The sequence below is a fragment of the Cyprinodon tularosa genome, unplaced genomic scaffold (assembly GCF_016077235.1).
Source record: "Cyprinodon tularosa strain WSP-4 unplaced genomic scaffold, ASM1607723v1 ctg1264, whole genome shotgun sequence".
Lineage (NCBI taxonomy): Eukaryota > Metazoa > Chordata > Actinopteri > Cyprinodontiformes > Cyprinodontidae > Cyprinodon > Cyprinodon tularosa.
In genome coordinates, this window is record NW_024038075.1 from 79,445 (window position 1) to 95,427 (window position 15,983).

The following is a 15,983-nucleotide window of genomic DNA, read 5'->3' on the forward strand; positions in this document are numbered from 1 at the left end:
ACACGTCCAAGAGACTCTGACATAAACCGACTGCAGAACAGTTTTTCACTGCATCAACCACTGAATTTGCAGCCAGTATTATTGATTTGGGGGTCGTTCCTTCAATTTGATCGACATGAATAAATGAAACCTGCTAATGCTCCATTTAGAAAAATAAAAAATATTTCAAACCACAATGTCCTGACAGGAACAGGTTGCTAAACAGATGCAAGGCTTAAATAAAATAAAAACCAAACAAGTTAAAGAGGCGGCACGAATAAATTTATTTCTTTTCAACGACATTTGATTCTCACTTTATTCACACTTGATTTAATGGCAGTTAAAAACACAGAAAGGATAAGATTAAAATAGGGGAAGTTTCATTAAAACCTGCTTAAACAGCAAAATATTTTTAAATCATCAATTAAACCAATTCAAATTAACCGATTTAACATTTTGACAAGTGCACAGAAACCAAGTTAATCTTCAGTTTAGTTTAAAGGATTAGAGTACTAAGTTAGGAAGGCAAAGCCTATTTTAAGATCGGGATTTGCAGATCCAGTGGTATTTATCAACACGGGGGCCTGCAAAGGTAAATGTGGTCCGATAAGATTTAAAGCCTTTCTGGTTGGAGAACTGAGACGCTGGATATCCTGCAGAGGAGAAGGAATCAGCAGGAAAACCTTTCTTCTCCCTCAGCCAGGTCTGTGGAGCTCCTGGAGAAAACTCGCTGAACTGCTGACAAGTGGAAACAAAAGTTACTCGAGTCTAAAACTTTCCACCAAAACATTAAAGCATTTTAAGAAGAACTGGAAAGGAAGTCTAGATGAGAAACAAGTTGGGAATTTTGTTCAGGACGAGTTTCCTGTAATCAACACACCCGGTAGACGCTGTTGGGGTTGCTGACAGTCGGGATGGTTTTGGGTTCAATGCTGGACGGAGGGCAGGGACCCGCTGAGGTGCGGCTGCTGTTGCTGCTCATACTCTTGTCCAGGACCCAGTCGTCTTCATCAGAAGAACTTCCTGACTGGACGTCCAGGCTGGCTCGCTCCACAGCATCCTGGATTCGACGAGAAAATTCCCCATCTCGCCGACTGTCCAACACAGAGACGCAGAACGGAGCGCTGTGCTCACCGTACCTTTAAGAACAAATACGAAAAGATCAAAAACAGCCAGAGCCGCCATTAATCCCCAATCACTAGTTATTGTAGAGTTATGGCGTTACGGGTCACAGGCTTTGCTTATCCTGTTGTTTAACAGTGGCTGGTCTCCTGCTGAATGGTGCATAACCACAATCTCCTGCCTTCGCTTTCCGCCATGGAAAGAAGTACAAAAAGCATTGAGTACTTCTAACCCTGGACATCATTTTTTCTTTTGGGACAGAAAACTACAACCAGCAGTGGTTTGTTTTTTTTTGTTTTTTTTCCTCCAGTCTTAAAGGCCATGAGCCATCATTGAGGAAAAACTGTAGATGATGCATCATGCAAAATGCCAAAGTTGTAAAAGCAAAACTTTAACTGTACTGAAAAAGGGAAATGAAGAGATCCTGGATGGGAAGAGAAACGTCTTCAAACTTGGAAGCGAAGTCCAGTGAATTGTTTTTGGGATTTTTTCTTTGGATGTTCGCTGCACTTCTTACTGTCCAAAAACAATGTTAGGCTACATTGACATGCGTCGAGCACTAGGACCATGTGGAAAACCACAGCTCAAACTGAAGCCTGCTTCTGAGTTTAGCCCGCCCACAAGCTCCTGATTGGCTCTGTCTGTCCTCGTGTGATTGGCTGTCACTCCTGAGAAGCTCACTTTACAAACATCTGATTGGTCAAAGAGTCTGGTCTGTGATTGGACGGCCAAACATGCTGAAGTTACAGATATAAAAAAAATAAATAAAAAACACTTGTGCCCCCCCCCCTTCTGAAATCTGCATTTCATCCATGCTTGTAACTAAGTGGGGTAGGATAGAGGCGGTAGTTTGTAACCGGAGGGTTACCAGAACATCAGGTCAGTCCATCATGGTGTCTTTACTGGTCAGGAGAACTGGGCCAAGCAGATTTCACATCAGGGTGTAAAGTGCTGAACATGAAACAGTTCTAGAATAGACTGGAAACGCACATTGAAGGTATGACTGAAAGTAAAGATTAAAGTCAAGTCTAACAGTTAAGCTGCGGCACAAACTGAAGGTTAAGCAGCAGATCATCAGGTGAACAGACCTGCATGAAACCTCTCCTGGGTCGACCCACACGGTGATCTCCAGAGGCAGGCCCAGGTCCTCGTACCGCACCGCGCTCCGCTCACAGGCCTGCTGCAGCACCGGGTCCTTCAGCTGAACACGATTCATACGAAGACACCTGGAACCCGTCATCAACACCAGATTTATCCACATGATCACAGTTTTACACTGAACAGCTTTTAATATTTAACACAACTTTATAATAAGTTCACATTTATGAAACATCAAATAGAACCACTTTGGTGATTAATTTGAAATGCGTCCCTCACTAAGGGGGAAATCGAATTCATGGACTGGATCCTCCAAGGACGCGGTCTACCTGGACTGGATCCTTCCGGAAACCGCTTTGGCTGTGAATTCAAACAGGTCTACCCTTCCCTGGCTTTTACCACCGTAGGCTCTGTCGCTTAGCAACCGTGAGGGTTGACACACAAAGCAGGAAAAGTATGAATATAAAACTTTTCAAAACTTAATGAGAATGAGGTGCCACCCATCAGAGCATGAACAAATAAAATGATATAAGAGGGGTAGAAAGTAAATCTAATATTAAACCCCCCCCCAAAAAAAGGGGGTTCAGCATATTGTGCAAAACCGCAATACATTTTTTTTTAATCCTATCAGATTTATAGTCCCCCCCCCACCCTGCAGATCTATTAGAATCTGTCCTTAAATTACAGCCAAATCCATTTACACAGTAACAGATTAAAACCTTTAGATAAATCAAACATTACCGCCACATATCTGACTCTATAACCATTAAAACAACTATTTTCATTCATCTCAGACGGAACTATTCACTGACTGGATTATATTAAACTGAACTTCCAATTTTCACCACTGTTTGGCGCCAAGTAGCTTTTACCAGCTGGCTTGCTTGGACTCGCAATGAATCATGGGATACCCGAGGCTACACCTAAATCAAATGGCTGAGCTGCTTCTTCAGCATCTAGGAAAGCTCTGTAGAGCTACGCTAACCAGGCGATATTGGAGTCAAATGCGTTAATATTAACCTCCTAAAGATCAGCCTTTAGGACCCAAACACACAGCAACCAGGCACTGAACAGGTAACCTGACAACAGCCAGATGCATGTCTCGCTCCGCTTAGCTCCACTCACATGTGAGTGGAGCTAAGCGGAGCGAGACATGCATCTGGCTGTTGTCAGGTTACTGAACAGGAGTCCAATAAGCAGAAAATTCACAGACCCGCCATTCTTCTGGTCGTCTACATTCACCTTAATTTACATATTTAGTCACACTTTAGTTTTCAGTCGTTCAAAGAAAATACATTTAACTAATTCTATTCTGCCTCATGTCACAGTTCACTTCATGACAACCTGATAAAGTTGATGAACCATTTTCTGATGAACAGTAGAGGTTGCATAGCAACCAGCAGCGGTTGTAGTTTTTTTTTTTTTTTTTTTTTTTTTTAATCTTGCAGAAAATTCAGTCTTAAAGGCCATGACTGCAGCAGCATCTTGAGAAAGACAAAAAAATCATTAAGACAAAATAAACTGTAGATGATGCCTAATCCAGAGGTTTTTGATGCATTGTGCAAAATGCCAAAGATGTAAATGCAATGCTTTGACTGAAATAAAGGGAAATTGAGATCCTAAAAACAAAACAACAAAAAAACTAAAATGAAAGAAACCATAACCCCCTCGATTGTTTCAGCATTTCCCTAGAATGAGGTTTGTTTTGTTTTAACATACGAGAACATACATGGACCCATTTGAATTAGGTTAAATCTTATTCTTTAAGGAACATTCTTGTTAAAGCATATGAGTACGACTTTACAGAAATATTAGTTTGACCAGAGTTTTCATTTCGACTAACAAACTAAAAACAAACACCAACAGGACCTGGAACCTCCCATCCTAAAGGCCAGAGGACTGATGGCCCAGTGGTCAGAGCAGCGCTCTGCCCTCTGAGAAGGTTCCTAGTACCCAGCTCATCCCAACAGCCTCCACTTCCGTAATAATGGTAAGAACAATAAAATAATTAGATTCCTGTTCAAAGCAGACTTCATTACAGTTCCATATGTGATTCCATACTGGAATAAATTTGTGCAAAACATTGACTGGAAGAAGGTCTGGCTCTTACCCAACCGATATTTGCTGACCAACAAAATTAAAGAAATATCATTTAAAATAATTAGATTCCTGTTCAAAGCAGACTTCATTACAGTTCCATATGTGATTCCATACTGGAATAAATTTGTGCAAAACATTGACTGGAAGAAGGTCTGGCTCTTACCCAACCGATATTTGCTGACCAACAAAATTAAAGAAATATCATTTAAAATAATTAGATTCCTGTTCAAAGCAGACTTCATTACAGTTCCATATGTGATTCCATACTGGAATAAATTTGTGCAAAACATTGACTGGAAGAAGGTCTGGCTCTTACCCAACCGATATTTGCTGACCAACAAAATTAAAGAAATATCATTTAAAATAATTCATAAGTTTTACCCGTCTAATGATCATATGGTCAAAAATTTTTATAAAAAGACATTGATGTACTGTGCACTTTTTGTTCTACGAGTGTTGAAACAGTAAGCCATTTGTTTTGGCTTTGCTCTTTTGTCCAAAATCTCTGGTCTGACATTTGTAAGTTGATTGCAGAAAAAATTGAGAAAGACTAAGTTATTCTGGAAGGATGTCCTTTTTGGACTTTATGACCTCAACAGTACTAAGACTAGACCAAATGGAACTTTCATTATTAATCTGATTATTCTCTTGGCAAAATTCTACATTCATAAATGTAAGTTTACGCATTCCAAAATATCATTTATTGCTTTTAACAATGAGGTCAAGCAATATGTCAACACCATTAAGTATTCTCTTAATCAAAAGGCAACAAAAACTGTAAATGTGTGTAAACAATTTAATATCTTTTTGTAAATTTGTACTTTCCCTGGTAAAATGTGAGGATTTTCATTTTTGTTTTTTTTGTAAAAAAAACCAGCAATGTTGGATACTGCACAGTGTAATATTTTCTCAATGGAGACGAATGTTTATATTGTTGTAAAGTGTGCAATTATTGAAAAAAAAAAAAAAAAAAAGCCTCCACTTCCTGAGCATGACCCTTAACCCCACACTGCCCCCTAGGCGCCGCACAATGGCAGCCCTCTGCTCCCCAAGGGGAGGGGTTAAATGCAGAGAGGGAATTTCTCCAGTGTGGGACAATAAAGGGATTTACATAAATGAGTTATCAAGTTTCATTTCTTACCATTTAATCCTGGTTAAAAGGCAGATTTTCTGATAATGTTCTATAGATTTTACAGTCATTGTTTAAAGCTGCAGAACAATTAAAGGATTAGAAATGCAGAGGAACTAAATATTAACCCAGAAATTAACAATCCTAAACTTGTTTAAGTTAGTTTGCAGCTGCATATTTCCTGCTCAGGATTGAAGCAGTTATTTTCTCTCAGCTGCTGATCCTGCTTCATGGCTCAGATGCTCACCTGTAGGCCTGTCCTCTGGTCGGCGCACCTGGATGCCAGTGATTCTTGTAGTTCTCAAACAGAACGGCAGTGAGAGCAGCAGCGAAACGTTCCCTGCTGTCAGCGCCCAGACTGCCGTATCTTTTTACCAGTCGGGTTGTGAAGAAAACCGCTGCAGCTATTTCCTCTTTCATGTCTTTTACACCCTTTAGCTTAAATACACAATTAATCCTTTTCAGTCAAATAAAAAAAGAAAAAAAAACAGATCTAAAAAAAAAAAAACTTGTAGGATGATCCTACTTTTAAAGAAACAGAAAAATAAAATTCACAGGACAAAGAGAAAACTCAAGCAAACATATTTGCTGAGTTCTGGACATAATAAATCCCTAAAGAGATGTTTTAGAGCAGCAGTGCTTTCACCTTAACACTAAAGAAACGGTTCTGTTGGTTTAATGGAAACACAACTCACCTGTGTGACATCACGGCACACCTGAAGCTGGTTGGATTGATGACCTCTAGCAGCGTTAGAAATGAGGCTCTCACTTTAGTGCTGAAATGTTCCAGCTCTTTTAGCCCAAATCAAGATTTTCTGTTGCATTTTAAATTTGTTTCCCCTTAAAGCTGCTTTTCCACTTTAAACAGTAATTGTAACTGTTGCTACAAGCATGCTTAGTGTGAGGGATTGCTGAAGAGTCAATGAGTCGATGCAATCAGCTGGTTTTCCTTAGATAGAAAACTTTGAATCAATCTGACTGGATGATCTGGTGAACTGGAAAGTGACCTGAGATGACATGATGTGAATTGGAGCTATAGAAATAAACTGAATAGAATTGAACTAACAGATTCTGCAGGGAGGGAGAATAGAGATAGAATGAAGCAGAATGATGAAAAAGTTACAGATTAGGGCCTTGCATAGAATAATTCAGTTTGTAAGGACAGTCTTTTATAATGGCCGGTTGTATTTATTTAGTTATACTGAATAAAAACATGAAATAGTTTTCAAATAAAAATGTATTAACCAATTAAAATCAGCCTTTCTCATGTAGAAAATTAATCAACCCACTGAACCTAATAAGCAGTCAGACCAGACTGGTGGTGCTCGGTGTTCGGAGGTGGATTCCTGGGGGCTGCCCCGCAGGGCCCGGCCGGGGCTTTCGCCAGGGAGCGGGGCCCCCTCAGGGGCCTCCATTCCCTCTGGTTTATTAAAGTAAGGGAGGACCTTTATGTGAGTGTTGGTGAACACAGGATTAGGCCTTGAAACTTTACTATGGATTCAATTTGAACTATTAGTGGAAAAGTCGGTCAGCGAGGAATAATCAATGAATCATTATTTAAATCTAAAACTAATACATTCACATTGATTTAATTAATTTAGCGTTAATCAGTAAAAGAGCAAAATAACAAATTTTCATTGTGATCACTGAGTCTGGGAGCGGCCAATTTTTGCCCAAATATAGTAGCCCCTCCCCCCTGCCATCTTCCAGCAGTGACGTCACGGTGCGGTAAGCCTAGCGCCATTCTCCCCGCTTTCCAAGCTAAATCAATGGGAACTACTAGACACATCTGCAATCAACAACAATTATTGAAGATTTCCAGAGGACTTCACCATTGAAATTCACCAGAGCTATAGTGAAACTGACAATGCCCACGTGCATGGCAGCTGGATGCTGGAATACATCGGGTAAAAGTGAAACAAAGAGTTATTCCACCTTTCTGATTCCTGATCCTCCACGGACGGGTTGGTCGTTGGATCGCCAACTTGAAGAGGGAGGATTTGCCATCGAACTTCTGCTCAGAGAAAAAACCCGTAATATGTAGCCAACATTTGGAAGAAGAATGTTTTCAAGATGACTTGGATAATAGCGCGTTGTGACAAACACCAGATACAGCACTGGGACTTGATCAACAGCCGATACCGCACCGTGACAATGTCACTAACCAGTAGGTGGCAGTAGTGTTCTTTGACAAACATGGATGCCTCCAGTAAAGCACATTCACATTACTCTTAACCTCTTAAAACCCAGTTGGTCTTAAGTGGGGGTAATAACTCAGAACGCATAAAATTCCACCGGTAAACGTTTTACCAGCAGGTGGAGCCATTGAGCGCCGCTCCAAGCTGACATCAAAAGTTCAAAGCCCCACAGCTCTGGAACTGTTATAGCTTGATGTAGATGTTGATATGATGTAGAACAAATATAATACAATGAAACCTACTTTTTCTCAAGAATGTCTTTATTTGTGCGGTTAAAAAAAGACCTATCATTTCAGAGAATAAAAAAACAAAAAACCTTTGAGTCATATTTTAACTGATGCAGGTTGGTCTGTGTTCTAGTCATCCAATTTTAATTTATATATTGGGAAAGTAGAGTATGTTCGCTTTCAAATAATGTATTGCACATTGTAATTTTGGCTTACAGTTCATAAGTTATTTGCTTTTCCATTTGGGTATGCAGAAGAGACGAGGATTACCCAGAACGAGGTGGATTTATAAGAGGTTAAATAAAAACACACTGATCATTTATTGAACAGTAATAATTTCATATTTAAAGAACTTTCAGAAGTTTGAATTCTGAATATGACAGACTTTTCCTTTAAGAAACTATTTTTCTATCCGCCATTTTCAAGTTCAAGAAGTCTCTGAGTTCCCTAAATCTGACTCCAAACCTCAGCAGTTACAATATAAGCGAGTGTCTCTTATTGTGAAAATCTCTGACCTAATTGAGAATATTAAAGTCTGCCTTGCTTCAGTGACTGTTCAGTGAGTCATTAGTGATCTTCAAGTAACGTTTGGGAAAGGATTTCACTGATGACCATCATCCCTCACAGCCATTGCTTCTTCTGCTGCCTCATAAAGTCTCCTGATGTTGTTCTTCAACATTCTGCTGCTCAGTTTCTAAAAGCTGTTCCAGTTCTGCCTGTTTTCCTTCTTACTTACAAAAAAAAAAAAAAATCTAAAATATACAAGTTTGTTTTCTGAAAAACAGACAAGCATCAACATTCAGATCAGGTCATTTATTTAAAGAATGAAGATAAAAGCTGTAGTATAAACATTCATGGAGTGAAATGTATGAATAAAGATAGCTCTGAATTTAACTGCTTTATTAATTCACTGCTGTGAATAATTCAGACATTTGAAGGAAACATTTAACCAGAAGAAGCAGATATTTCAGAACGTGCTTTACGTGTTGAATGCTTTGGTTTGCAGATTGGTAAAAATAAATCCTCTAAACTGTGGAAAAAGTTTCAGGGGGAAAGGATTGAGATATTAATGTATGAATCATGGAGGAAGTCACATGTAAGGAGGAAAATTACTTTTATAAATATTCTCCCAAAAATAAAAAAACAGGTGAATTCATAGATATAAAACAAGCATGATTATTATTATTATTTGCGCTATTTCCTAACAGCAGCCGTTTTTATTTAGCAGACAGAAGATTTCAAGTATTTACAAAGGGAAAATATCACAAAGCATCTGAAAAACAAATATCTAGAGGAGAATCAAAGTGAGGCTTTAATTGTCTCCAAATACAAACTTTATTCAGATTTCTTAGTTTTTTCCTCCAGGACTTTGCAAAAGGAGGACATCTAGTGGTGAGGTTTGGAAATGCAACCATCTGTAACATTTTCTGGAAGCTGCTGCAGATTTAGAGAAAATATTCAAGTTAAACATGAAGAAACGGGATAAATAGGTGTGATAAGGCCCATCCTCTCAGATTTAACCTCCTAATTAGATCTTCTCCTGATAGAACAGCTTTGTTCAACCAGTTTTGACAAAATGAAAAGCTTTTCTTTACCAGCAGCAGAATACTAAAGACATTTCCCACTTATATGACGGACATCCAACACATCCACTGTGTGCAAACTGGTTCATTGCGCAAGTTCAGAAATATATCTGATGGCAGCAGAAACTTTAGAGCATTTTAGTGAACCCTGAGTTCAAAGCATGCAGCAGATTAAACACAAACCCTAATAATTATTTTAAAATATGGCATCATACAGGTGAAAGTCACTGAGTCACAAAATTATTCTAAACTACATTTATTTCAGATGCTAAACTCAATCATTAAACACAAAGCAACATCGTTTAGGTTTTTATTTGTTTATTTCTTTAAATAAGACTCACATATTAAAAAGTGAAATATGTTGTTTTGGCCACATTATGACTAAGGAAGCATCTTGTGTTTGAAAGATCAACTGAATCAGCCTGTGAATTTCATTTTATTACTGAAATATTACGTTTAGTCCAATAAATAAATAAAAAATTCTAAACGTTAACTTTCAGGTATAAATGAGGTCAAATTATTTCCCATTTTGATTCCTGGAAGATTTTGACCTCTGAGTTTATCTAAGTGAAATTAAAAGGAAACGTCTCTTCTAATAACACAATCACAATATATTGAAAATAAGTCAACTTTTTTCCAATCACATTGTGCAAAGCTGCCAATAGCTACATGCTGTGAAACAGATTGTTTTATCGGGTTAAAAACTGATTATTTAGAGAGTTTTAAATCATATGAATCCATTTACTTCATTTCATGCAACAGAAACATTTTGACTGGTTCATTTTCAAATGAACCAGTCATAGCCTTCTATGACTGCCTTCTATGCCTTCTATGCCTTCTATGGGCATAGCCTTCTAACCGGCTGACTTACACTTTGCTGAAAAAGTGACGTTAAAGTGCACTTTTCTTTGGACAGTTCACTACTTTCTAAAGATGTTTGGTTCTGTGCATCAGCTGATAGAACGGCCACTTCTTCTACATTTATTCAGTTTCATTATGTTTTTTAAAACAACCAATCCCGATGCACCTACATCCCTGCATCATCAACAGCAGTACATAAACAAGCAAATGACAAGAATCCCAACAACTCCCAGTAGAAATTACAAAAAGAAGTGATAGTTCAGTGTTGCAGACGGTAAACAGACGGTCCGAGAGGCTCAGTCAGGCTTTGATTCTACAGCAACAAAAACTGGAGAACTTTTAAGAACCCCGAGGAGAAGGTGCTTCAAATGTCTACCTCACCAAACATCATCATCATCATCATCACTTCCTTCTCTAAGGAACCCGTAAACTCACACATGCTGTGAAACGAAAACGCAAACCTGATTTTTGTAAAACGTGATTCAACAAACTGAAACACAGTCACACCAGAATCTAAAAAAAAAAAAGGTCACAACTGTCAAAAAAAATTAATCTAGAAAACACCATTTATTGAGGACAATCAAAATATGTTCTTTGTATTAAAGTATTTTATTCTATGGGAAAATGATTTAATCTCTTGTATAATAATTTGAGAATACTTTGACTTTCATCTAATTTCCATTTCATTGAACCTAAAACAGACAGCGGTGTTTCTATGCTAGTAGATATTAGACATAGAACCACTTTTCTTTCACTGAAGAACATAGTTTAAAATAAAATAAAAAGTATAGGAGACATTTAGCCTCAGATTGTAATTTGACTATTTTAATTCCTGCAAACATTTTATTTGGAAATGTTCAAGTCTTTCTTCAGATGATTCATCAGTAAACTTCAAAATATTCCCAATTCTTAAAAAAAATGAGGAATAAAGCTTCTAAGCTGTAGTTTTAAAAATAACTTTACCATCGTTAGACTGATGATTGAAGCTCCTCAGGTTTCACACCAAGGCCGTCTGCATGTTTCACATGAAGAACGGATCTAAGCAGCCAAATTTTAATTGTTGTAAACATTAGAAAAGTATAGAAATCCTCCAACTAGAACAGCAGCTGCGGCTGGCAAACTGGGAGCACTTTGGTCTCCAGTAGAGGACATCTTTTACATTTAGAAAATCTTTTTTTTTTTTTATTGGTTTAGACGGGAATGAAGGAGAAGTTTTATCTTAAATTAAAGTGCTAATTAAGAAACAGTTGATCAGGATCCCTTAGATCATTTTTAAATGTTAGCTACCTCAGATTTATGAAAAACCTTTAAATAAAATAACACCTGATATTGAATCATGTTTGGTAATCCAGAATATGAATATTTAGGTGTAACAACTTTGGACCTTTAAAAAAAAAAAAGAAATCAAATAATTAAATCTGGTCTGCTTAATGCATTCAATGAATCGCAGTTTTGGCACAAAGTAGAGCGACAGACTGAAAACAGCTGATTCAGAGGAAGAAGGCCTGTCCAGATGTTTACAGGATCTGCTGCAGCAGGTGCTGCATGGCGGCGATGAATAAATACAGAGAAGCACGTCTCTGGGGCAAAATGAAATAAATAAACTTCTTTAAAAGAAAGCTACTCTGATCCGTCTGTTGGTTCTCTGAGGAGACTTTGGCTCAGAATTAGAGCTTCTCAAAATGTCCCTAAAAGGTTTTAGGGGTAAATATCTTCCCATAGGTGGATTCTCTAACTTTACCTTCTGAACTTGATCATCTTTTCACAAAGAATCTGAGATGTTTTCATGTCAGTCAGGGAAGCTGATAAAAGCCAGCCTGTCATTCATCTGTTAAATGAACACCTTGGCTAAAAATATTATTTTCCATTTTCCCTGTGCAGCCGCGTCACACACCATCATGATGTTTGAATAAATAAAGAAAACATTCATTTCAACAGATAAAAACAAACCTGTAATAATAATGTTTGATATTTCTCAGCTGTAAAGGAACCCAGTGACCTATCTGGTCTCCATCGTTCCGAAAGCTTTAGCTGCCAGAGGAGCGTCCGCCATGATGGAGAGCAACTGAAATGGAGTGAAAGCACAGATGGAGAGTAAAAACAGGACTGGATGCGAGTGCAGGCGGACTGGCAGGTTCCTTCTTTGCTGGTGACCATAAACTCCACATAAAGTCCAGCAGACCAACATCCCCCCCCCCCGTTAAAACGGGAGCTTCTTCAGCTGCTCGAACGTGATGAAGAACTGGACTCCTGTTAAGGAAAACGCTTTGAAAGAGAAGCCTGCCAGGAATTAGACAATAAATATTTCTGAGAATTATCCTTCATTTTACTAGCAAATAGTCATCTAACCTGGACAGAGGGGATGGGTGTGATCAAGGATCTAGTTGATCTAGATCTGTTCTGGAGTCCCAGCTACCATGATGCAAAATAAAAAAATAATAAAAAAATTGGAATGTATTAGGAGCATATTTCCTAATTATATCGTATTTAAAGCCTGATGTTTACATGATCAATTTACAATATAGAAAACTGTGCTAAAAATGAAAAAAAAAAAGGTTTTTAACAAGAGGAATAATGGACATTTTCTAGATAAAGGTATGATTGTCTCTTAGAGGAGGCTAATTTCTCTACTTTAAACATTTTTCTAAAGGTTAAATTAATCAGATGAATTTACTGTGAGCCTCTGTAGGTCTGATGGTTTCCTTTTCTGCTGCTCAGCTGAAAACAGCAAAACGCTCTGAAAATAATTTATTAAACATTTGTTAAACAGGATTTATACAGGAATGAGTAACTATAATTTAATGTTTTTAATGCTGTTAGAATCAACAACTCCCCTTGAATCTCGTATAAATAAACACGGTAAAATCCTTGGTCATCTTTACCGTCGACAGGCTGCAGCAATGTCCCCAATTCCTCGCTTTCCAGCCATTTTTTTTTTTATGAGCAATATCTCCATTCTCTGGCTTTTTCTCCACGTTGAGCCTCTTTTCAGAACATAAAGCTTTACGATCAATCGGAAGCAATTACGACCAAATATATCGCAATATATCTGATGATATTGTTTTAATAAACTTTTTTTTTTAATAAAGCATTTTAAATGTCACAATAATCTCGTTTAAATTTTTTTAATGCCAATTAAGGCTTTAAATTTAAAAAACAATTTAATGACTTTAATGACCTGTGGAAACCTGCATAAAATAAGTTTATTTACCCTTAATTTGAGTTGGAAAATAAGATGATTGAGATGAAACGAGCATTTTTACCATTAAAATAAGATAATTAGATTTAAATGCACTTAAAATAAGAGACTGCAGTTCTTTTATTCTTATTTTAAATGTAAATTATTCCATTTGCAATGTGTCTCACTTGACTGCTGAATTCAGGAAAAAAAGGACCCAAACAGATGGTGAGACGGAGCGGGGACCCCCTGATTATATATTTTATCAAATAGTGTTCTATCAAACTGGTCCAACAGTCACTCTATTACAGATGGAGTAATGTAACTAAAGTAATCCCTCCCTGGGATTATTAAAAGTATTTCTGCTTCCTGGTTGATGGGACAGGTGTTGTGAATGAAACGGTGCCCAGCTTGATGTGTGTCGCTGAATGTGAGCATTGATGACTGAAAGACATCTTCTGCCTCCATTTATCTGTTTACTGCAGTCTGTTGGATTCATGTTAATGTGGATTTAAAGACATTTCAATCAGTGGGAACCCCATGCAGTCCCTCTGTAGACCTGCTGAAGACCTCCCATGTAGAGGACTATGTTTTGTAAATGAATCAATAAAGATAAAATAAAAAACGTGACGTACAGATGGACCTTTAGTCCTGACAGTCTCTACAGACTAAACGCTGATAACAACAGAAGGATGTTTTAGTGTTTAAAGGATACGATGATGTTCCAGGGACCGAGTCGCAGCCAGTTTGGCCAAAATCCCTTATATAGAGCAAAGAATCCCTCGTTCCTCCATGTCTGCATCAGACCATCCAGCGTTCCTTTATACATGGGGCTCCCGGATAAAACCCGCTGGTTCATCATACGGGTGCGGACCACATCCACAGGGTTGGAGGCCAGCGCCCCCGCCAGCCCGCACGTGAAACTGGAACTGAGTAAAACATGTAGGAATTAATTCACCTAAAAAATAAAATAAAATATCAGAGAATAGAGACGTACATGAAATGTGCTAAAATGGTGTCTCCCATCAGGCCGGAGCGAAGGAGGTGCTTTTTTGTGATGTCATAGACAGGAAGTTCAACTCCGACCACAATGGCTGCCCGCTGTGCGGTGGGGATGACACCCTGAGGAAGAAGAACAAATCTAAGAATGTATCTCAGAATGACTACACTGATAAAGTCAATCAGTAACAGAAAGAAATTAGAAGAAAATCAACCAAACTCCAACATTTTAACCCAAAATTTATTTCCTTTTATTTACGTCTGAGACCAGAATTTTGATCTTAGTTTTGGGCATAACAACATATCTTATCTCTAATCGCCCCTGAAAGTGAAATCCCTTCAAGAAAGCAACATATTGCTGTTGAGCCGAGCCTCAGCAGCTCAGGTGTTCGATTCAGCAATGTCCTGGAGAACCGCTCTAAACAATCAGCAACCGTTACTTTAAGCTGAGGAATATTCCACATTCAGGCCACTGGTGGTCGAATGGAAATGATTATTCACGCTTTTATCTCCTCACTGTTTGACTATTGCAAATCTTTTTACGTGTTTGAGCAGGAAGAAGATCTACCAGAAATCTGCTCTGAACTCACATGAACAAAAGAAAGCAGATGACACCAGTAATAGCAGCACTGGTTTCCAGTTCAGAATCCTTGTTCTTACTTTCAGAGGCCTGCCAGTGAAGTTCCTCCACACTCTGAGCTTACTGGGCCAAACATGGTTAGAGCGTTAAATCCAGGGGGGGGCGCTTCATCCCAGGCTGTGGATGAATTCTGCTGATTCTATTAAAAAGCAACTGAAGACGCTGCTATTCAAGCAGGCTTTTAATCAGACGTTTGGTTTTTATGGCTTTGTTTCTACATTTCCTTTTGTTTTTAAAATGTTGATATAAATGTATTTTACATTGTTTTGTTGTTTTACATTTTTACTGTGAAGCACTTTTACCTGTGAAAACTGGTATAATAATAATAATAACTAGAAAATTTCTAAAGAAATTTTGAGGGGGGCCACCTACTGCCCATCTGGGTAACTGGGCCAATACGGCCCTGGCAAGTTACATTGAGGCTCCCCAGACCAACTGCTTACGCCTTTGAGGGCTGCTGAGGGAAGGAAAGAGGGCTAGGTCATGGGCAAAGAGAGCTGTGTGCCACTTGTGCTGAAATCTGGGAAATAGACGTGCACAGCATATGATGCACAAGGGTAATATGGGTTGTCCATATTGAACCGCAGTGGGTAAAGCGCAGTTGGCGGGCTCCGCCCGCCTGCTAGGAGCCCTTGCAGCGATGAAAAAAATCACCAATGGCGGGCTCCGCCCGCCTGCTAAGAGCCATTGCAGTGATGAAATCACCATTAGCGGGCTTCGCCCGCCTTCTAAGAGCCATTGCAGTGATGAAATCACCAATGGCGGGCTCCGCCCGCATGCTCAGAGCCATTGCAGTGATGAAATTACAAATGGCTATGAGCAATATGCCAGAATGTATGAGTGTGTATAAGGAAGAGGCTTTTATTTTG

The 15,983-nt window shown here is 38.5% G+C and overlaps 2 protein-coding genes across 3 annotated transcripts; both read right to left on the reverse strand.

Moving 5' to 3' along the window:
* Positions 1–256: 256 nt before the first annotated feature.
* btg4 (B-cell translocation gene 4) lies at positions 257–5,887 on the reverse strand. Of its 2 annotated transcripts, none has more exons than XM_038276714.1 (4): positions 5,676–5,887; positions 2,190–2,327; positions 860–1,118; positions 257–714 (listed from the first exon to the last, which is right to left on the reverse strand). In XM_038276714.1, exons 1-4 carry the CDS (start codon positions 5,846–5,848, stop codon positions 517–519), a joined length of 768 nt encoding a protein of 255 aa, XP_038132642.1. In that variant the 5' UTR covers positions 5,849–5,887; the 3' UTR covers positions 257–516. The 2 variants fall into 2 exon arrangements, with proteins under 2 accessions (XP_038132642.1, XP_038132641.1); XM_038276713.1 differs by having other exon boundaries at positions 257–717.
* A 5,302-nt stretch (positions 5,888–11,189) lies between these two features.
* On the reverse strand, positions 11,190–14,643 carry LOC119777724 (brain mitochondrial carrier protein 1-like; the record flags this gene model as incomplete). Its single annotated transcript, XM_038276722.1, has 3 exons — positions 11,190–12,539; positions 14,191–14,404; positions 14,473–14,643. Coding segments are annotated over 3 exons (427 nt in total), but the record flags the coding sequence as incomplete, so codon positions are not given.
* Positions 14,644–15,983: the final 1,340 nt, after the last annotated feature.

Coding starts and splice junctions, on each gene's coding strand:
- btg4 (XM_038276713.1), bottom strand. CDS start 5,848: ATGAAAGAGGAAATAGCTGCAGCGGTTTTCTTCACAACCCGACTGGTA. Junction 2,328..5,675: donor ACCAGAGGACAGGCCTACAG/GTGAGCATCTGA, acceptor GACGGGTTCCAG/GTGTCTTCGTATGAATCGTG. Junction 718..859: donor ACCCCAACAGCGTCTACCGG/GTGTGTTGATTA, acceptor TCCACTTGTCAG/CAGTTCAGCGAGTTTTCTCC.